Consider the following 23,782-nt stretch of genomic DNA (forward strand, 5'->3'; position numbering starts at 1 on the left):
GTACCTTGACAATCATTATATCTTCCTGTTGAATTGATCCCTTAATCATTATATAGTGCCCCTCTTTGTCTCTCCTAACAGTTTTTGTGGTAAAGTTTATGTTGTCTGATATTAAGATGGCTACGCCCGCTCTTTTTTCATTTCTGTTGGCATGGTATATCTTTTTCCAGCCTTTCACTTTCAGTCTGTATGGATCTTTATTGGAAATATGTGTTTCTTGTAAGCAGCAAATAGATGGGTTTTGTTCCTTAAGCCAATCAGCCAATCAGTGTCTTTTAACTGGACAGTTCAGGCCATTAATGTTCAATGTGACTATTGATAAGTAGTAGCTTTGCCCTGCCATTTGCCAAAGATATTTTCTGATATATGACTTGAACTTCCTGTGATCTTTTGGTGTGAGATTTCCTTCATTTACCTTCTTTCATATTGATGACCGTGTTTCTGTGTTTCTGTGTGTAACACATCTTTAAGCATCTTTTGAAGGGCTGGACCAGTGGCAACAAATTCTTTCAATTTCTGTTTGTTGTGAAAGGTCTTTGTTTCACCTTTATTCACAAATGAGAGCTTAGCAGGATATAACATTCTGGGCTGGCAGTTTTTCTCTCTCAGCACCTGGGCTTTATCTTGCCATTCCCTCCTAGCTTGTAGAGTTTCTGATGAGAAGTCAGCTGTGAGTCTGATTGGAGATCCTCTGAGAGTAATCTGACGTTTCTCTCTTGCACTTTTTAAGATCTTTTCTTTAGGTTTCACTGTGGTGAGTTTAATTACAACGTGTCGTGGTGAGGATCTCTTTTGGTCGTGTTTATTAGGGGTTCTATGAGCTTCCTGTACTAGGATGTCTCTGTCCTTCTCCAAACCTGGGAAATTTTCTGCTAATATCTCACTAAAGAGGCCTTCTAATCCTTTCTCCCTCTCCATGCCTTCAGGAACTCCTAGAATCCGAATGTTGGGTTTTCTAATAGTATCCTGAAGATTTTTGACAATATTTTTTAGATTTCTAATTTCCTCTTCTTTTCTTTGGTTTGATTGTATATTTTCCTGTGCTCTGTCTTCTAAGTCTGATATTCTGTCTTCTGCTTCACCCATTCCGTTTTTAAGGCTCTCTAATGTGTTTGTCATTTGATCTATTGAATTCTTCACTTCATTATGATTTCTCGTCACTATCACAGTTTCATGTTCTACTAGTTGTTTCATTTCATTTTGATTCCTCCTTAATATTTCATTTTCATGAGAGATTTTCTATCTTGTCCATTAATGATTTCTGTAGTTCGAGAATTTGTTTTTGAGAACTTCTTAATGTTCTTATCAATTTTTTGAGATCTGCTTCTTGCATTTCTTCTATGTCATCATCTTCATAATCTTGAATTGGGGTGTCTATTTCATTTGGGGGCGTCATAGTGTTTTCCTTGTTGTCACCTCGGCTTTTGGGTTTGTTTGTCATATTGGAGATATTCTTTGTTTTTTTCTCGTTATACTGTGACTCTAGATTAAGAGGACTGTCTGCTTTTGATGGATCCTTAGAGGCTGTGATGGGTGTGGCCAGAGAGCTCTGGTTCTACAGGATTAAGGGTATGCCAAAGGTGATTCACCCTGATTGTTCTCTTGCTCGCTCTCACTCTCTCTCTCTCTTTTTTTTTTTTTTTTTTGACTCAGTTTGGAAGTAATTCCACACAGCTGAGTGTAATTGAGAGTAGTTGATGTATGAAATCTGGCCCCTGTGGGTGTTCGTTTGCTTACCAAAGTCAGGTTTTTCTGCTTGGCTAATGAGAGACACCCTCTTTACATATGCAAAATGACACGCACAGCTTTACTTATGTAAAATGGCGCCTGCCCTTTGTCTTGCTCAGCTTTGTAAGGTGAGTGGAGAGAGAGGCTAAATGTCTGTGCAGCTTCCCCTTATTTATTCGATTTTTTCTCTCCTCCAGCCAGCCTAGTGAACTTTCCCCAATGTGGTTTCAGGCCTCATTCTCTGCAGGCTTTTTCTGCCTTTCCCCGCCAATGTCTCAGGTTACAGAGAGGTTTTTAGCTCACCTCCCCTTCCAGTGCTGTCTGCAGACTCTGCGGCTCCGGCAGGTCTGGAGTGTCCCACGGCTCATTGGCCCATCTCTTAAGTGGTTTTTTTTTTTGTTGTTGTTGTTGTGGAGTTTCTTCATCTCTTTTTAGATTCTGGTTAATAAACCTTAATTAGTTACATAGTTTGCAAATATGTTTTCCCATTCTGTTGGTTGTCTCTTCACTTTCCTGTTTCTTTTTAGTACAGAAACGATTCAGTTTGATGTAATCCCAATTGCTAATTTTGGCTTTGACTGACTGTGCCTCCAGGGTCTTTTCCAAGAAGTCTTTGCTTGTGCCCATATCTTGCAAGGTCTCCCCAATTTTCTCTACTAATTTGATGCTGTCAGGTCATAGAGTTAGATTTTAATGCACGTTGAATGGATTTTTGTGTAAGGTGTAAGGTAGGGGGTCTTGCTTCCTGCTCCTGCACGTGGAAATCCAGTTTTCCCAGCACCATTTATTGAATAGACTGTTCTTGCTCCAGGAATTAGTTTTAGATTATTGATCAAATATAAGTTGGCTGTAGATGTTTGGATTGATTTCTGGTGTTTCTATTCTGTTCCATTGTTCTATCCATCTGTTTCTGTACCAGTACCATGCTGTTTTTATTATAACTGATGTGGTAAATCTCTCTCTCTCTCTCTTTATTCAGAAGGGAATTAATTCCACTCAGCTGAGCTATTCTCCTTGATGGCAATCAGTGCCTGAACGCTAGCCCCAGTGGGTATAATGTTTGTCTGCTCTGTCCCAAGGACCACACAAAGGATTGTGCAGTCCTCAGTGTAAGCTCAGATTCCCCTGCAATGTCTCTCATCAGGTAGCCAAAGCTGCCTGAATTTGTGGGGTCTCCCACTGATACTACTCATGTCTCAGCCACACCATGAGTTCCACACACCCTCAGTTGTTTCTTTTTCTTTCTTTTTTTTTCACAGCCCTGGTTCATAAGCTCCACACATCCACTTGGTCTTAATCTCCTGTTATTTCTCCCCACCAGAGTCAGGTTTTTCTGCTTGGCTGTGGGCAAGTGCAGCCCTGAGCTGGCGCAGCTGTTACATATGTCTAAAATGGCACCTGCTCTATTGTCTTTCCCTCCTTTGTAATGTGAGTGGAGAGAGAGAATCCTGTCCTTACTGGTCCCTTTTATTTATTTATTTTTCTCTCCTCTATTTAGGCTGGTGTACTTTCCCCCACAGGGCTTCAAGCCTCATTCCCTCTAGGCTCTTCCTACCACTTTCCTACCAATGTCTCAGCTACTGTGGTTTCGCCTCACTTCCCTTTCCAGTGCTGGTGTGTAGACTTGGTGGCTGGGGTCCCAAAGCTGTGGCAATCATGCCCTCCACATAGGTCCACCGTGTCCCACTAATTCTGGAGGAGTTTCCTCTGCAGTTTTTTCCCTAACTCTTCCCTGAGACTACATTATCCCCAATTTATTAAACTATCTTTTCCAGGACTATCAGTGAGCTCCCTCCCTATTCTGCCATCTTGGAGCTCTCCCGAGTCACTCTCTTGGTAAGTTTTGAATCTACAGAATGATTTAATTTTTATTCTAATATAGAGGCATACAGCTCATGAGGAAGAAGCAAGAGTATGAGAAGAAGTAGAGCATTCTGTTTGTTTGATCTAAGGCCTCTGAAACAAGAACATAACTTATCATTGTGTTGGTCAGAAACTAATTCATATTTCTATTTCCATGTTCAAGAAGTCTTTTGGAGTTTTTACAATATGTTTTCTGTCATCCATTTTAGTTCCTATTTGTACATAAATATATATGATTATTTAAGAATGAAAAAATATCCATGAGATTATCATAAAGAATTAAACACAAAGTGTTGTCAATTAAAATGCAAAATAATATCTTACTTTAAAATAAAATAAGCATTTGTCCAAATTTTAGCTGATATATTTAAAAAGATAACATAGTGTAATCTCATAGATGATTAGTATGAAGTAGTTGTGAAATTTCTACTTTTAGATCCCGTGTGTATGCTGTAATTTCATTATTCCTTAGTAAACTATTTTGTTGTTTTTGGTGCAAAAAACAGGTTAATAAAGAAATAAAGTTTATAATTCATTACCACTTTTGTCTGCAAAGAAAGATATAAAAGCTATTTATTTTGTATATATTTTAATTTTAATTTTAGCAGATTCAATGTGATTTGTAGATACAATTTTTAGAACATAATGATATTCCTTTCATCCTTTCCTCCGACCATCCATTCACCTCTCTCTCTCCTATCCTCTTTCCCTCTCCTACCCTCTTTCCCTCCCTACCTTTTGAGAAATGTGTATTAAGGCTAGTTCTTAATACATTGTACTATTAATGAATCTGATTAAGAAATGTTCCAAAGCAATTTTCTTTGATCTCAAACAAGGTATCTCTAATTTTTTCTATAGTGCCACTCTAAAGTCACAGTTCTACCTAGAGGAGGAAAAATAACCACTTTTCATTGCACAAACTTCGCTTTCAGCAATGACATTTACAGTGAAATAGGCAAGAATAAAAGAAGAAAATGTGGGTTGAAGAAAGAAAGGGAACTGAAGAAATGGACCAAGTTTCAAAATAAATTGTGCAAGGCATGATCTTCAAGAAAGGAAGATCTGCCTATGCTTATGCACCTGAGTCACTAAAAACAAATGTGATTCCAGCTGTGGCTTTAGAATGTTACTACTACTCGTGTATTCCTTATGCTTGCTCCCAATACCAGTTGTCTCCAAGGTGCTTTTTCCTTCTCATAGATAACTAAATACACAGAAACAGTTTCATTACCTTGATCCATTTGTTACAAAACATTACATTTTTGTTCAAATAAACTGATTGTCTTTGTCATATTTAGAGTACATACTTGCCCATTTGAATAGCTGCAATAAAAGATTCACAAAATTCACACCCAAGTATTTGAAGATGAGTGCGGCTATTGTTAGTGCATCTAGTTCCCACACCAAGGCAGCTATCGTTGCTGTATCAAATAACATAAATTAACTGTGGATTTGTCACGATAGATTAAACTGTTACTGTGTAGTATCATGAGAGAGTTCAACGAGCAGGGAATTAGCTGTTTTCCCATGATAATTGGAATCATCTACAGAGCCTTAAACAATGCTGGCAAACAACTGGACTTGTGTAGGAACAGCAAGTTCTATACTTCTCTCCCCTTCTGAAGATCACAGAGTACTCTAAGTATTACCTGGTATCAGCTTGTTCCTGTGCGAAATTATATTGCTCAGAAACAGTTTCTCATGCTGCTCTCTTATTGACTTGATTCAGGAAATGGTGTTCTTGCAATGGCACAGCCAGAGCTCTCAAGGAGCCCCTGGTGCCTCTTCAATTATTTCTGTTAAAAATAAGGCTCTGCTTCTTATGGGGAAAGGTTTTTAAATTTATCTGAGGAGCACAAGGCAGCTGATAAATCATTCTGCGTATAAACAACGATACAGAAACTGTGGCTTGGAAATCAAACAGCCTTTTGAAATTAGTTCAATAAAGAACCACAAAAAGAATCTAATCCTTCAGAAGAGTTGACTTTGTCTAAGCCCTATAGATTCTTAGAAAATTAAAATAGAGTATAGCCTTCCTATAAAGTAAAAAATAATCATTCCAATTTGATTACTACTGATGATCTTCCAATGCCGTCTCCGTATGCCACTAGGCAGCCTCTGGGGATGAAAGGAACTGTGGCCTGGGACCTTATCTCTGTCTTACAGAGTCATCATTCTACAAACTACAAAGGCACCATCAAACTACGAGGAGCAAAATTGTTTCATGAGAGGCCCTTCTGTAAGCTTATTCCTGCAGCTTGTGCAAGAGTGTTTGCTGAACCAGGGACTGTTCCTCCTTACCATGGCGTTCACAGAATCGACTTTGGAGACACAGTCTTGAAGGGGCTGGGAACTTTGGAAAAATTTTACTCCCTGGCCCAGGATATAAATTTATATTGCCATTAGAGGCTTATACTTATACTTATTGGTTTCTTCTTGCTCATGAGAGCTGTTCCGTGTTAAGGCCAAACTGGTAGGGACGTATGAGAAATCAGACTTCACTTCACAGATTTGAGCTGTGATACCTTTTCAATATCATGTCCAAATTGTATTATGGATTTTTCAGAAGATGTTGGGATAAACAGTTTTCAATATATCTGACTGACTTTAACATATATTATTATATCTTAAGAATACTTTCTTTGGAAAATCTTAATAGATACCGATAATTTTATATCTATATACATGCAGGGATCTTACCTAGTGGTTTCATTTGAAGAGCTTACCATTATTTGATGTTAACTCTTCTAATACAAAATTAGATATATGACATTTTGAACAAATTAGACATTTGAAATTGACATTTGACAATTAGAAATTTGATTATTTTAGATCTAAATTGTAGTTCTGATTCTCTAATATGATGAAATAAAGAATAGAAGGTTATTCTATTACCTTCTATAATTTTAATTTTTATAAAGAGATGTTTGTAAACAAATATAATATGGTTGGCAATTCAATAGTTGTTTTCTGGTAGGGGATTTGTAAGATGATAGAAATGATGGCTTCATTTCTCTCCAAATGAAATGATTGAAAGGTTTTATTTAAACATGATTTATGTGTTTTTAAAATGTATTAACCCATTTGCTTATTAATGTTTCTAACTCTACCCATATCCAAATATAATTTTTGTTAAAATGTTTATTTTTTACTTTTTTATTCTTTAGTTTGAGGAATTTACCTTTGTTTTGGTATTTCTGATTTTTTTGCTGTTTTGAATTTTATTATTTTGCCTTTTTTAAAAAATTTTATTAATATCAAAAGAACAGATTTCATGTATTTATGTTCCCTCCTTCCTCTCTCCCTCCATCAATTCCCCTACTTTTTTTTAAAATTTTTGCAAAAATGTAATTTCACTCCACTCTATAAGCACAGTCTTAATGAATCTCTAATAATAATATTCAACAAGTAAAAAGCAGAAAGACCACTGTTCCACAGGAGCATATGCAACCACAAGATGTTCACTTTGTTCCTATGTATTTTCTGTATTCTATATTAACTACAGCATATCAGAGAAAACATATGCTATTTGTCTTTTTGGAGCTGCCTTATTTTATAAATGTTATTACTCTGTCATGTTAAGCCCTAAATATGTTTATATATTGTGTTCTGATATTCTGTTTATTTATTTATATAGTTAAAATAGCTAGTTGGATCTATCTTATTCAAGAATGAGGCAAATTTAATAGGCTTAGAATTAAAAGAATTTTTTAACAATTTAAAGCCTTAAAGTATTTGCAAAGATATTTTATACAAAGTTTCTTTACAGTTAATCATAATATACAACCATTGCATCTCCCATTGAATCCCAACATAATATACAAAAAATATACAATTGGAACATAAATATTCCTTTTCTTAATTCTCTGCCAGATGCATTGTTTGAGTCAAAATAAGGGCATTAGTAATAAGACATATAATCCTGGGGATCTTTCTTAAAATATTATTTATTTAATTTATTTCAGTTATACAATCTTAATGTATTTCATGTATACCAATTTAGGAACCGCCCCCCCCCCCAACCCTTCTTGCTCCTCCCTCTCCCATTCCTATTCTTAATTTTACAAAGATCAACTTTCAGTTTACTTAATGATTTTATCACATGGAATATGATAGTAGTTAATTTTCTTTAAAGAAACATATATATGGGAGAGAAAGAGAAAATCCATCAGCTAAGCTCAGCTAGGCTGAAGCCAGGAGAGAGGAACTCCATGTGTCTCCTACATGGGTGAGAGAGGGAGGCTCCAGTACTTGGGCCATCATCTGCTGCTTTCCCAGGCACATCAGCAGGAAGTTGCATTGGAAGCAGAGCAGCCCAAACTTGAACCAGTACTCCTATAAGGTATGCAGGTGTTACAAGTGGAGCTTAACCTGCTCGATCACAATGCTTGCCCCAGATGATTTTAATTATTAAGCAAATAAGAAAAAAGTGTTATTAAAATGATTCACCTTTTTAGTTATGTCCTCTATATTATAAAGAAGTTATGAAATCTACTGGAGAATCATCTCTGTGTGTATTTTACTCCTAACATATTGTACATTTGTTAGTGATCCTTTTCCCTTCAGTATTCTCATTTGTGGCCCTTTAATAGAAATGCTAATGGGTACCACTATGTTTTGTATTCAGTCTTTCAAATACAGTTGATTCAAGATCAGTGAGTCATTCAAAATCAAAGAAAATGTTGTCTTGACCACCTGTCCTCTCAGTAACCTCTATAGCAGGTAGAATTCTAACATGGCCTCAAAAATTCCCATCCCCTAGAATACAGAGATCACACAATCATCTGTGTTTCTCTTGGAATGACCAGACCTATTTATATGTTGGAATATCATGTGTAAGACAATGCTACAGTTCTCTGAGTTCATCAAAGGAGAGATTTACACGGCACTGACCTAATCAGGTGGTCTCCCTGAAAGAAAGTGAAGCCTAAGATGTACATTCTACTGATGACTTTGTATAATGCAAGTTGCTACAATATGAATCTTCCTGTAAAGAAGCTTGGGTGTCTAGGATATACAGATGGCAGTTAGGAGCTGAGACTCCTACAATCCCAAGGAACTGAATTGTGCTAGCTAGTTGAATAAGGCTGGAAGAAGACAACAAGCCACACAAGGAAATACAGACCGGCTTGAATCTTAACTTTAAATTGTAATTAATTAATTTTTATTGTATAGACAGATGGAGAGAAAGAGACACAAAAAGAAAGATAAAAATCTTCCATTTGCTTATCCATGCCCCAATTGCCCACAACGGTGATAGCTGCATTGGACCAAAGCCAGCGACCTGAAACTCCATCCAGATCTCCCATGTGGGTGGCAGGGACCCATGTGCCTGAGCCATCATCTGCTGTCTCCCAGGATGTACAATAGCTGGAAGCTAGATGGAAAGCATAGAACACAGGACTTGACTCAGGCACTGAGATATGGGATTCAAGGATTCCAAACCACAACTGAGGCACTGAACCAAATACATGAATCTGGAAACTTGACTTGGGCTTTGTGAAATCCAAAACAGAATTTCATTAAGTCACGCTTGGACTAGAGAAATGTGAGATGGCAAATGAATGCTGTTTTAAGCCACTAAATTGGTGGTAAATTGTTACATAGCAATACAAACTAATGTAATTTGTGCTTGGAATGTAGTTAATCTTCTTCTTAGCTTAACTTTGCAATGCAGACTTCTCCCTGATACTTTGTGTTAGTTACTTCAATGAGAATTTGAAAAAAATGAGGACTAAAAACGTATGACTTAAATTTTAGGTGGTCTTTTCCTTTCATTTTCAATCTTGCTTTTATAGCTTAAAATTCATGACAAGACCTGTTTTTCTTTTTTTTGTATATGTGTGTGTTGAAAATATTTAGCATTTTAAATAGATTCTTAGTATGGTAGATTATTACCAGAAAAAAAGATCTCCCTTGTTAGAATGTTCTAACCATAGTGACAAATAAAATTGTGGTTCTGTGATCTCTCACCCCTAAAAATGTACTTCAGTATTCTACATTAGTTTTCTACTAACATTCCTTGGAGACATGATTTGAAGAATGTTAATGACATAAGGTTTGTCATATGGTGAACAATAATATGTTGTACTGTTCTTTTTCTTTCCATAATTTTAAACAATGTTTTTGACAAAAAACACTCATCTTCCAGGAAGCCAGCCGCTCCCATCCTCGAGATAAAAGTGATATCTGAAATTCCAGAACAAACTGGTATTGCTTGACATCCTTTTAGTATCAAACAGATCCCTCATTTTGAACAAGGCTTTCATTTTAAAAGCATCTGCAGACGGCTGACATATATCTAATGCATTCTGCGGAAGCCTGTAATTTATCTTGCTAAAATTCTCTAAGGAGTTAACCTAAGTCTTCTCATATATCGTCTCTGGATTGACTGTTATATCTGCATCTGTGCCAATTTCTAGGTTGACTTAATATTTTTTCTTGGAAAAAAATGATGCAGTAGTCAATTTGTATAGTGCTTAGGAGGTTCTTCAACAGGATGGAAGTTGCTGCTTTCTTGTGTTTCCGTGTGATCATGCATGCACGCACACGCAAAAATCACTTAATCATTCACAAAAACTACGTAGTTTGGGCAGCTTATATTATCAATTCCTGAGGCCTTAATTTGGAGATAAAAATGAACCTAGGTTGTGGGTGTTTTTGATAGAATAGTTTATTTTAAAATATTATTCATTTATTCACTTACACACACACACAAACACACACATGCAGAGAGAGAGAGAGAGAGAGAGAGAGAGAGAAGAAGCTAGGGGAAAGTGGAGTCAGGATTTGAACCCAGATACTCTGTTATGGGATGTGGGCATCCCGAGCAGTGGTTTAATCACTGACTGTACCAATGCCTACCCCATGAAACTCTTCTTACTTTTCCATGATCACTTTTACTAAAACATTTTCCATATGGATAAATCCACAAATGCCATATCCTTTCTTTCTAGGAATTTTGTATGGTAACTGATAGATCAAGAGAAAATCAATCTCTCTCTCTCTCTCTCAATAAATTACAAGAAATACTAAGTTAAAATAAAAAACTCAAAACTATATTAAATATTGTTATTTATGTACATCTTGTTGTACAAACACAAGGATCTGTTGCAGGGTAACTTCATTCTTTCTGTTTCCTCACAGGGAGTCCTTCCTTGTATACTTTTGCTTAATTCACTTTGCATTTTTCTTGCAAGCAAACATACTTAAAATTTCTCTCCTGCGGCTGGCATTGTGGCACAGCAGGTTAAGCCTCTGCCTGCAATGCCAGCATTCCATATGAGAGCCCACTCAAACCTTTGCTGCTCCACTTCTGATCCAGCTCCCTGTTAGTGCACCTGGCAAAGAAGCAGAAGATGGCCATGTGCTTGGGCCCCTGCCATCCACATGGGAAAACTGGATGGAGCTCATTCCTCCTGGCTTCAGCCTGGGCCAGCTGCAGCCACTGTGGCCATCTGGAGAGTGAAACAGCAGATTGAAGAGCTTTCTCAGTCTGTCAGTCTCTTCCTCTCTCTATATAACTGTGACTTTCAAATAAATAAATAAATAAACATTTTAGAAAAAATTATTTCCTGTATATTGTTTGTATGAAATATTTTTAAGATTTATTTATTTACTTTTTTATTTTTATTTTTTTTCTTTTGACAGGCAGAGTGGACAGTGAGAGACAGAGAGAAAGGTCTTCCTTTTTCCGTTGGTTCAGCTCCCAGTGGCCGCCGCGGAGAGTGCACTGTGGCCGGTGCACCGCGCTGATCCGAATCCAGGAGCCAGGTGCTTCCCCCTGGTCTCCCATGGGGTACAGGGCTCAAGGACCTGGGACATTCTCCACTGCACTCCCGGGCCACAGCAGAGAGCTGGATTGGAAGAGAAGCAACCAGGACACAATCCGGCACCCCAACCGGGAATAGAACCTGGGGTGCTGGCACCACAGGTGGAGGATTAGCCTAGTGAGCCGTGACGCCGGCCTGTTTATTTACTTGAAAGACAGAGTTACAGAGTAGCAGAGGCAGAGAGTGAAAGATCTTCCATCTACTGGTTCACTCCCTAAATGGCTGCAACCACCAGAGCTGAGCCGATTTGAAGCCAGGAGCCAGGTGCTTTTTTCAGGTCTCCCATGCAGGTGCAGGGACCCAAACACTTGCGCCATCTTCTACTGCTTTCCCAGGCCATAGCAGAGAGCTGGATTGGAAGTGGAGCAGCCGGATCGCGACCCAGTGCCCATATGGGATGCCAGCACTGCAGGTTGCACCTTTTTTACCCACCATGCCACAGCACGGGGCCCTGTATAGAAGTTCTAGGATTAGTGTGGCTTCTCAGTGTTTGTTCATATTGACTATTATTACTTCTCAAAAATTTTATTAACTGTTTAAAGTAATAACAACCTTAATATAATTCTGTAAGTAAAACTATTTTAATATTAAATTCCCATTGCATTAAGCCAATTACAATGACCAGGTCAGTGTCATTAAGTACATTACCAATGTAATGAAACCACCAAATATATTTTATTTAAAACATCCTTGTCATCTCTGAATAGAACACCATATTAATTAAGTAGTTATTCCCTACTTCACTCTCATATAAGCCCAGTCTCTTTTTCTCTATGGATTTACCTATCTTGTATATTTAATGCAAACCAAACCATACAACATGTAATGTTTGGTTCGGGATTCTTTCACTAAGTATGTTTTTGAAGATTATGTATGCTGTAGCATGTATTAGTCTTCATTTACTTTATGGATGTATAATATTCTGTTTTATTCATACATATAAAATGTATGCATCCCCATGTATGTGTATATGACAACTTCAATTTGTTTACTCATTTATCGATTGATGTACATTAAGATTACTCTATCTTTGGCAATTATAAATAGTGCTACTGTGAAATTTTTTGTATATATATTTGTTTGGGTACCTATTTTTCATATCTGGGAATGGAATTTCTAAGACATGTAGTAATTCTATATCTATTTCTTTGCATAATTCTCAAATTTTCCCACAGTATCATTTTACACTAGCAAAGAATGGGGGATTACAAATCCTTATCAATACTCTTATTTATTCATTTATTTATCACTCTTTTACTAGATGTCAATGGTACATAATTTTATTTTTAGTGTGCATTTCCTTAACAACTAATGATGTTGAGAACTTTCTCACATGCTTCTCTGCCTATAAAAATGTATCTGTTCAAGATATTTGTCCATATTTTTGTGCAGGGCGTGGAGACTGGTTGAGTTGTGGGAATTCTTTGCATATTCTAGAGAAAATAGTCTTGTCATGTATATAATTCGTCAATAATGTCTCCAATTTTATATGTTCCTGTTCACCTTCTTAATAATATCTTTTGATGTTTAAAAATTATTAAACATACATGAAATACAACTTAGTTTTTTTCTTTTTTTGCTGCACATGCTTTTAGTATCAAATATTTCATTCCAAATCCAAGATCTGAATTACCCTTAAGTTTTCCTCTAAGAGTTTTATGGTTTTACCTCACATATGTGGGTTGCTGAATAGACAGTAAATGCAATTTGGAATTAATGTTTTGTATGTGTTATGAGGTAGGTAGAGATCTACTTCCATTATTTGTTCATTGATATCCAATTGCTCCTATGCCTTATGTTGGAAAGATTTTTAAAAAATATTTCTTTATTATTTGAGAGAGAGAGACAGAAAGAGAGAGAGACAGATGATTCCATCTGCTGATTTGATTTCCAGGTGGCCTCAATGGCTGAAGTTAATCCAGGCTAAAGCCAGGAGACCAGAACTCCATCCAGGTTTCCAAAATAAGGTTCAGAGGCCAAAGTACTTGTGGTGTCCTGCAGGCCTCCCCAGGGAAATGAGCAGGTAGCTGGATTGCAAGAAGTGTTGCTGGGACTCAAACTCACACTCTACTATGGGATGCCACCATTGCAAGCACAGGACTATCCTTCCATCATTGAATGGTCTTCATATTTTTGTCAAAAACAAACTGATCATATTTTAACAGATTCATTTTGTTTATTTTTATATTTATAAATATATAGTGGTTCTTTTCTCCTCTCTAGTAATCTATAGAGTGTAATTTCAGAAAATACTTTTCCTAAACATGCTTTGAACATTAAATTTTATCATATTGGCCATACTGGTCACAAATCAATGAGTGGCATCAAGCAGAAAAACAGTTGAAACAGTCTCAATGGGTAAATAAGGAGAATATAAAGGTTGTAAAGAAAATTCCTCCTAGTGATTAGAATCCAAATCTGATGTACAAAGGAAATGCCTTAAAATGCTCCAAATACATTTTAGTGAAAGCTGAAGATATAAATGCATAATTCCTCCAAAATTTCAAAAGATAGCAGACTATTTCATATGCTTCCAAATTTTGTTATTGAAGTAGTCATGACTAGTGATACAACTTACATTTTATTTGTATATCCTTTCCTAAAATCAGAGGTATGAACTTAATTTGGATAATTGGGAAATTATAGAGCATAAAAATAGTAAAAATTTGTAAAAATTGAAATTATCACTTTCCACATTTCTGCCTTTGAATACATAGGTTTTTATGATTTAATTTTATTAAATAAATTTGAAGTCAGAGTTTGTTTTATTGTGTAGATAAACTTGACATTAAAAGTATCATAGTAAGAACTTCTAATTGCAGACATGGAAGAACAGTTTGTATCTGACTCAGTCTTTCACAAAGAGAAATGCAGACAGCAGGATATAAAATATAAAAGAACTGCTTCAAATCATAAGAGGATGACTAAGGAAAGCCAACACTTGTGGGGATTGGATTCTGCTCTACTAAAGAAGTGAGAAACATATGAGTGATCCTCACATTCACATGTTCTTTTCCCTGAGAAAAACTATAATTTTTAATCCAGGGAGTAAAGGACTCCAAAAGGATGTTTAGGGTCTAAGGTATAGTTACTCGTCAGAGGAAGCAAAAAATGGATTTCCAGGCAGTAAAGCCACCAGAATTTCAGGCACTGCATTCTGAAAGGGAGGAAACCATTTAAAAATAAACTGGAGGCTGACATTGTGACACATCAGGCTAAACTGACACTTACGATACTGGCATCCACTAGCTGCTCCACTTCCGATCCAGCTGCCTTCTAGTGCACCTAGAAAGCCAGAAGATTCTGCAAATATTTGAGCCCCTGCCATGCACATGCGAGAGGTATGTGGAATTCTTGCCTCCTGTTTTTTTTTTTTTTTAACTTTTATTTAATGAATATAAATTTCCAAAGTACAGAATATGGATTACAATGGCTTGGTTTTAAGCTTGTCCAGTCCTAGCTGTTGCAGGCATTTGGGAAGCGAAGCAGTAGAAGATTCATTCTCTCTCTCTCCCCCTCTCATTGTCTCTCTCTTTCACTGAGTGTGTGTGTGTGTGTGTGTGTGTGGGTGTGTCTGCCTCTGATTCTCTCTCTCCAGGCATATGTGTTGTTTTCTTGCATATGCAAAAACATACTCAAAATACAAATAAGAAGCAGCAGGTAGACAGATAAAGATCTGATCAGATATATTAAAAGATAAAAATATTAGGAATATACTTATTGAATTTCAGGAGACCTTTCAAAACAGAAACATCTTATTAAATAGCCCCGATTTCAGATAAGAGAACAGAAGGAATAAAAGTAAAGAATAGTAATAGTGCAAGTCAAAGTGGTATGGCCTAATGAAAGCCTAAAATGCAAGGACAGCTATATCAGATGCCCTATTCTTTATCTCTCTGTTAAAAGTAAATTTATAACTACTTAAAATAAGGTAATATTAGTGAGATATCTTTATATTTCTTATGCCATTTTCAATTCAATAAACAATTACAAGATTTATCAATAACCAATACCAAAGGATGCAAATTCGACAGAAAAAAGAAAAAAAGAAATCTAGATATTGGAGTTATCACATAGGCACTTAATAGAACTGATGAATATATCAAAAATAAGGGGAGAACATTTTTGATAGAAATCTATTCCACTTAAATAGAATCAAGAATAATAGCGTGCATTGTACATGTGGTCAATTATTTATAAAATTGTTTTAAAGTAGATTAGATATGGTAGAACAGAATATAAAAGATAAAGTTTGGGCCGGCGCCGCGGCTCACTAGGCTAATCCTCCGCCTAGTGGCGCCGGCACACCGGGTTCTAGTCCCGGTCGGGGCGCCGGATTCTGTCCCGGTTGCCCCTCTTCCAGGCCAGCTCTCTGCTATGGCCAGGGAGTGCACTGGAGGATGGCCCAGGTGCTTGGGCCCTGCACCCCATGGGAGACCAGGAAAAGCACCTGGATCCTGGCTCCTGCCATCGGATCAGCGCGGTGCGCCGGCCGCAGCCCGCCGGCCGCGGCGGCCATTGGAGGGTGAACCAACGGCAAAGGAAGACCTTTCTCTCTGTCTCTCTCTCTCACTGTCCACTCTGCCTGTCAAAAACAAAACAAAACAAAAAACAAAAACAAAAACAAAAACAAAAAAAAGATAAAGTTTGGTCAGTATAAAATATCCATATTTAAGTATCTAAAGTAGAAAGTAAAAGTAGAGTAATTCAACTAAAAATAATGTATGACATTTATGGAACATCATGACTGTTTCTGACACATGTATATATGGGAACCTAGAAGCAGAAGAGAATTTGCTGCGAATAGTATACAACCAAAACTGAATACAGTTTAATTACATATAAAATAGAGCTATCAATAGTTACAATATTGTCCAAAAATTCTAAGCAGAATAAATACAAAGAAAGCCAAATATAGACACCCAAAGTTTATCATGTGACAAAGACATAGTGAAAATTTTTTTTTGAATTTCTTTTTTTTTATTTTTTTTAACTTTTATTTAATGAATATAAATTTCCAAAGTACGGCTTATGGATTACAATGGCTTCCCCCCCATAACGTCCCTCCCACCCGCAACCCTCCCCTTTCCCACTCCCTCTCCCCTTCCATTCACATCAAGATTCATTTTCGGCCGGCGCCGTGGCTCAATAGGCTAATCCTCCACCTTGCGGCGCCGGCACACCGGGTTCTAGTCCCGGTTGGGGCGCCGGATTCTGTCCCGGTTGCCCCTCTTCCAGGCCAGCTCTCTGCTATGGCCAGGGAGTGCAGTGGAGGATGGCCCAGGTGCTTGGGCCCTGCACCCCATGGGAGACCAGGAAAAGCACCTGGATCCTGGCTCCTGCCATCGGATCAGCGCGGTGCGCCGGCTGCAGCGGCGGCCATTGGAGGGTGAACCAACGGCAAAGGAAGACCTTTCTCTCTCTGTCTCTCTCTCTCACTGTCCACTCTGCCTGTCAAAAAAAAAAAAAAAAAAAGATTCATTTTCGATTCTCTTTATATACAGAAGATCAGTTTAGCATACATTAAGTAAAGATTTCAACAGTTTGCTCCCACACAGAAACATAAAGTGAAAAATAATAGATGATTTTTTAAATGATGATGAAATCAGATCAGACTTATTGTCATGCTTAATCCCAGCGAGAGTCAAGTAGGGAATTGCTAATTTCTTTTTTTTTTTTTAACAGAAGATCAGTTTAGTGTACATTAAGTAAAGATTTCAACAGTTTGTACCCCCATAGAAACACAAAGTGAAATATACTGTTTGAGTACTCGTTATAGCATTAAGCCTCAATGTACAGCCCATTAAGGACAGAGATCCTACATGAGGAGTAAGTGCACAGTGACTCCTGTTGTTGACTTAACAAATTGACACTCCTGTTTATGGCATCAGTAATCTCCCTATGCACCAGTCATGAGTTTCCAAGTCTATGGAAGCCCTTTGAGTTCTCCGACTCTTATCTTGTTTAGACAAGGTCGTAGTCAAAGTGGAGGTTCTCTCCTCCCTTCAGAGAAAAGTACTTCCTTCTTTGAAGACCTGTTCTTTCCACTGGGATCTCACTCACAGAGATTTTTTTTTTTTTTTTTTTTTTTTTTTTTTTGCCAGCATGTCTTGGCTTTCCATGCCTGAAATACTCTCATGGGCTTTTCAGCCAGATTGGAATGCCTTTAGGGCTGATTCTGAGGCCAGAGTGCTGTTTAGGACATCCGCCATTCTATGAGTCTGCTGAGTATCTCACTTCCCATGTTGGATCACTCTCCCCTTCATTTATTCTATTGGTTAGTGTTAGCAGGTACTAGACTTGTTTATGTGCTGCCTTTGACTCTTAGTCCTTTCATTATGATCAATTGTGAACTGAAATTGATCACTTGGACTAGTGAGATGACATTGGTACATGCCACCTTGATGGCATTAAATTGGAGTCCCCTGGTATGTTTCTAACTCTACCATTTGGGGCAAGTCAGCTTGAGCATGTCCAGATTGTACATCTCTTCCCTCCCTTATCCCCACTCTTATGTTTAACAGGGATCACATTTCAGTTAAATTTCAACACTTAAGAATAACTGTGTATAAATTACCGAATTAAACCAGTCATATTAAGTAGAACAGACAAAAAAAAATCTACTAAGAGGGATAATGTATTAAGTTGTTCATTAACAGTCAGGGCTATGCTGATCAAGTCACCGTTTCTCATAGACATAGTGAAAATTTGAAAGCCATGACAGAGGAAAACTGAAACAGGACATTCCAAAAATAAAAGTAAGATTAATGGAAGATTATTCAAAATGAACAATGAAAGGTAGATGGTAATGAAATTATTTCTCTAAAACACTTAAACATATAGCATTCAACCCTTAACACTATTTGCACACAAAGACTAACTACTAGAGTATGTAAAGAATATGACTATGTTGAATATCAAAGAGATTCTATCAAGAAAACAAGATTTACAAAAACACAGAAATGCAGTAAGGGAGCTGGTGCTGTGGCGTAGCCAGTAAAGCTGTTGCCTACAGTGCCAGCATCATATGGGTGCCAGTTCGAGTCCCAGCTGCTCCCCTTCCACTCCAGCTCTCTGCTGCAGCCTGGCAAGGCAGTCAAAGATGGCTGAAGACCTTGGACCCCTACACTTGCGTAGGAGACTGAGGAGGCTCCTGGCTCCTGGCTATGGATCAGCTCAGCTCCGGCCATTGCAGCCTATTGGGGAGTGAACCAATGGATGGAAGATGCATCTCTCTCTCTCTCTCTCTCTCTCTCTCTGTCTCCCTCTCCTTCTCTCTCTGTGGAACTCTGACTTCCCAATAAATAAATAAATCTTAAAAAAAACCAGAAATGCAGTAAGAAATAAATACAGACAGCAAGAGTAAATGTGAGGTTTCCCCAGAATAATTGCCTGTTTAAAACAATGACAAAATAATATCTTTTCTGAGCTTAAAATACAAATGCAATTATATATTTGATTATAACAATAAAACATAAATTTTATAAATGGGGTAAAATACAGCAAAAATTTGAAATTAAAAATTTACAATTAATAGTGTAATTAATTGTGTAAGTTCAAGGTTGCACTACAAAATATCTACAGAAAACACCAAAGGACTAATACAAGATTGTAAAACTAAGACAGTAAAATGAAACCAATAATAATAACAGCATCATTATTAACAATAAAGTAACTTGAGTAATTCAACATAAAGAAAAACAAAAGAACAAAACATATTATCACCTGATGTATATTTATGATAAATGCTGATCAGGCTGCATTAAAAACACAAAAACATTTATCATGACTGATATAATTTATTAAAATAATGTAAAGTTAACTTAAAATTGAAAACCACTTTAGTACGATTCAGTTGAATACAAAATGCAGGACCTGTGCTCTGGCATAGCGGGTAAAGCCGCTGTCAAAAACGCCAACCTCCCATATGGGCGCCGGTTTGAGTCCCAGCATCTTCACTTCTGCTCTAGCTCTCTGCTGTGTTCTGGGAAAGCAGTAGAAGATGGCCCAAGTCCTTAGGCCCCTGTACCTATGTGGGAGACCTGGAAGAAGCTCCTCCTTTAGATCAGTGCAGCTCGGCTTTTGTGGCCAATTGGAGAGTGAACAAGCAGAAGGAAGACAGACTCTCTCTTTCTCACTCTTTTTCTCTCTCTCTGCCTCTCCTTCTCTTTCTGTGTAATTCTTTCAAATAAAGAAATCTTTTAAAAATACAAAATACAAGAAGAAAAATATATTATTATTACAAAAGGGTTAAAAATAAATTTATGATAAAAATGTTATGAGGGCCGGTGTGTGGCATAGTGGGTAAAACTGCCACCTGCACTGCTGAAATCCAATATGGGTGCCATTCGAGTCTGGCTGCTCCTCTTCTGATTCAGCTCTCTGCTTCGGCCTAGGAAAGCAGTCAAAGATGGCCCAACCCCTTTGGCCCCTGCTCCTTTGTGGGAGACCCAGCAGAAGCTCCTGGCTCCTGGCTTTGGATTGGCACAGCAGCCATTTGGAAAGTAAATCATCAGATAGAGGACCTCTCTCTCTCTCTCTCTCGCTCTCTTTCTCTGCCTCTACCTCTCTGTAATTCTGCCTTTCAAATAAAATAAATAAATATTTTTTAAAAATATAAATTTTGAAAGCACAACCTTTCTTTCTGGCTATTTTTATATTAAGTAACATTAGATTGTCAAGTCATACAGAAAACATAAATCTTATTCAGTGACTAATTTTACTAATAATTTCAAAGGTGCAGCCAATGAAAGACTGAGATAAAGCAAGGAGAGGATTGGGACATCCAGGGAGAACCTGAAAACCTTTCTTCCCTCCTACAGGTGTTCTTTGATCCAGAGTATGTGGAGTTTCTAAGTTACAGTAATTGTAAAGCCCTTAGAGAAGATATCACTTATGTTATGAACCAGCTCTATTTTACATCCCAAAGGCTTTATAATATTGTCTAGAAAATTATGAATCATGAGTCTAAAAATCACATTATTTACCATAAAGAATCAGGAATCAAAAACCAGGGATATTTTACAAAAATATTATGTCTTTAAACACTATCAAGCACCCACCTGGTAATTGGGAAAGAATTGAATCACAGAATAGTCACTTCTCTATGCAGTTCTACTCAATGTATCTACCTATCACATTCCACAACAACCTTCAACTGTAGTAGTGAAATTCTGCTTTTATTCAAATTGTACAAGTAGCAGTAGCTTTTGCATTATGACAAGATACTAATATTAAAAAAGAGAAATATGCCCATGTATTGCAGAATTTCCCTGCTGTTTTCTTCTAGTAATTTGATGGTGTCAGCTCATAGATTTAGATTCTTGATCCACTGTGAGTTAATTTTTGTATATGATGTAAGGTAGGGGATCTTGTTTAATACTTCTGTATGTGAAAATCCACCATCTGTTGAAGAGATTGTCCTTTCTCCAAAGATTGATTGTTATCTCCTTTTTCAAACATTAGTTGGTTGCAGATTAATTTCTAGGGCTTCCTTTCTGTTGCATTAGTCTACATGTCTGTTTTGGTGTCAGTGCCAGGCTATTATGATTATAACTTCCCTGCAGTATGTGTTGAAATCTGTTTTGTGATTCCTCTGGCTTTATTTTTGTTGTTTAAGATTGCTTTAGCTATTTGTGGTGTCTTACGTTTCCACATTAATTTTAGCATCATATTTTTCTAAATCTGAGAAGGATGTCCTTGGTGTTTTGATTGGGATCATATTAACTCTGTAAATTGCATTAGGAAGTATGGACATTTTGGTGATGTTAATTCTACCAACTCATGGAAGATTTCTCTATTTATTTCTGTCTTCTTACATTTCTTTCTTTAATGTATTGTAATTTTCATCATAGAGATCTTTCACTTCCCTGGTTAAATTTATTCCAAGTTATTCAAATTTCTTTTGTAGCTATTGGGAATGGTACTGATCTTACAAGTTCTTTCTCATCCATTGTTTGTGTACACCAATGCTATTTATCCTTCTGTGTTGATTTCTCTGCCAGATATCGACTTATCAAAGACTTACCTGGAAGCATAGGCAAACAAATAAAAAATAGACAAATGAGGTTACATCAAACTGAGAAGCTTCTGCACTGCAAAGAAAACACTCCACAAAGTAAAGAGGAAACCAATAGAATGAAAAATATTTGTAATGTATGCAGCTGATAAAGAATTAATATCCAGGAGCTATAAAGTGTTCAAAAAATTCAATTACAACAAAACAAACAGCCCATTTAAGAAAAGGGAAAAGGACATGAGTGGCATGTTTCAAAGGATGAAATATAAATGGCCAACTGACACATGAAAAAAATCCTCAGAATCACTAGCCATCCACTGGCATTCCACATGAGCACAGGTTTGAGTCCCAGCTACTTCACTTCAGATACAGCTCCTAGATAATGTGCCTGGGAAAGAAGCAGAGGATAGTCAAAATCCCCCACCTGGAAGTCCTGCTTGGAGTTACAGGCTCCTAGCTTTGGCATATTCCAGTCCTGGGGGTTGTGGAGATTTGGAGTGACCCAGTGGTTGGAAAATATCTCTTGCCTCTCCCTCTTTCTCTGTAACCCTTTCAAATAAATAAATCTTTAAAGAAAATGAAGGAATTTTTGAAACATCTCATAAATGGACCCATCAATCATTTCCTAGATAGAAACCCTTGTCAAGTCTTCCAAACTTTAAATAGGAATTCCAAATAATTCTAGTCAAAATTCTAGTGTCTGAAAATACTAACCGATAGAATAAAAAAGGGAAAGAATGATCCAACATGGGAAGCGGGTACACAGCAGACTCATAGAATGGCGGATATCCTAAACAGCACTCTGGCCTCAGAATCAGCCCTTAAGGCATTTGGATCTGACTAAAAAGCCCATGAGAGTATTTCAGGCATGGAAGGCCAAGACACTCTGGCAAAAAAAAAAATGACCTAAATGAAAGATTTCTGTGAGTGAGATCCCAGTGGAAAGAACAGGTCATCAAAGAAGGAGGTACCTTTCTCTGAAGGGAGGAGAGAACTTACACTTTGACTATGACCTTGTCTAAATATGATCAGAATTGGTGAACTCAAAAGGCTTCCATAGCCTTGGCAACTCATGACAAGAGCTTAGGTTGATTACTGATGCCATAAACAAGAGTGTCAATTTGTTAAGTCAACAACAGGAGTCACTGTGGGCTTACTCCTCACATAGGATCTCTGTCCTTAATGTGCTGTACATTGTGATTTAATGCTATAACTAGTACTCAAACAGTGTTTTTCACTTTGTGTTTCTATGTGGGTGCAAACTGTTGAAATCTTTACTTAATATATACTAAACTGATCTTCTGTATATAAAGAGAATTAAAAATGAATCTTGAAGTGAATGGAAGGGGAGAGGGAGCGGGCAAGGGGAGGGTTGCAAGTGGGAGGGAAGTTATGGGGGGGGGAGCCATTGTAATCCATAAGCTGTACTTCGGAAATTTATATTCATTAAATAAAATTTTAAAACAAACAAACAAAAAAACAAATGGATACTAACTTCTTTATTGATGGGCATAATTTATATGTTTTGTAGATTACTGGCTTTTTAAAATGCAGTGAATTATTATATATATAAATCCAAAAATCTTATTAAAGTTCAAAAAATTCTAAACTAAAAAATATAATTCTAGTCAAATTCCTATAAGTCATGAATAATTTACTTATATCAAAAATCCAATTTTAAAATTCAAAGGTAAGTTCTAAGGGCCAAGATGATCTTAAAGATGTTAAAAATTAGAAGGATTACATGTTCACAGGTAAATATTGTATAAAAAGTAAATATATAATTTTATATAAAAATTAATATTGTATGGTTAAACCACAAGCAAATACACCAGTGGGACTGAATGGAGAGAGTAGAAATAAATTGTTATTTATAAGATTATTTGTCCATGAAATTGTTACTACAATGCAATGAGGGACTGCTATCTGCATTTTAATATTTCAATTAAAGTTACGTAAGTCATTTTGTTATAAGCCAAGCAAAGAAAGAAAAGTGCTTTGTGTTCTCACTCATATGTGGAGTCTAAGAAAGTTGATATCATAGAAATTAGGCATATAATGGTGGCTTTATTTTTTATTTTGTTTTATTTTTTGTCCACCTGCCTTTTTAAAAAAGAAAATAAAATAACATTAGCATACTGTGAATACAAAGAAAATAAAATCAGCTACTAATTTTCCCATTATCCCATCCCTTCACCCAGAAAAGCCCATTATCCTATAGTATCAGTGATGTTGCTTGCCATATTTAGCAGCTGGATGAACTTCAGGTGTCATGAATGTATTGGGAACGTGGTGGATGTCAGTCCAAATAGAAGAGCCCTAGTCTGTGTCTAGGCTGTAG

The 23,782-nt window shown here is 36.9% G+C and overlaps 1 protein-coding gene across 8 annotated transcripts; it reads left to right on the forward strand.

The window, feature by feature from the left end:
* The first annotated feature begins 646 nt into the window (after positions 1–646).
* Positions 647–13,565, forward strand: LOC149127520 (uncharacterized). Of its 8 annotated transcripts, none has more exons than XR_016231280.1 (3): positions 647–754; positions 3,504–3,564; positions 4,450–5,490. XR_016231280.1 is itself a non-coding variant. In XM_089328743.1 (3 exons), exons 1-3 carry the CDS (start codon positions 1,786–1,788, stop codon positions 5,995–5,997), a joined length of 372 nt encoding a protein of 123 aa, XP_089184869.1. In that variant the 5' UTR covers positions 1,726–1,785; the 3' UTR covers positions 5,998–6,051. The 8 variants fall into 8 exon arrangements, 1 of the variants encoding a protein (XP_089184869.1); XR_016231277.1 differs by having other exon boundaries at positions 655–779; XR_016231279.1 differs by lacking the exons at positions 647–754; positions 4,450–5,490 and adding exons at positions 1,726–1,856; positions 13,318–13,565.
* The last annotated feature ends 10,217 nt before the right edge of the window (positions 13,566–23,782 follow it).

Source organism: Oryctolagus cuniculus, chromosome 3 (genome assembly GCF_051225735.1).
Source record: "Oryctolagus cuniculus isolate XC-2025 breed Fujian yellow rabbit chromosome 3, ASM5122573v1, whole genome shotgun sequence".
Lineage (NCBI taxonomy): Eukaryota > Metazoa > Chordata > Mammalia > Lagomorpha > Leporidae > Oryctolagus > Oryctolagus cuniculus.

Bases quoted from the DNA above. Each gene is read 5' to 3' on its own strand.
- LOC149127520 (XM_089328743.1), top strand. From the start codon at position 1,786: ATGCAAAATGACACGCACAGCTTTACTTATGTAAAATGGCGCCTGCCC. The intron at 1,857-3,503 runs GTGAGTGGAGAG...TATCTTTTCCAG, and splicing joins GTCTTGCTCAGCTTTGTAAG to GACTATCAGTGAGCTCCCTC. The intron at 3,565-5,757 runs GTAAGTTTTGAA...TCTGTCTTACAG, and splicing joins TCTCCCGAGTCACTCTCTTG to AGTCATCATTCTACAAACTA.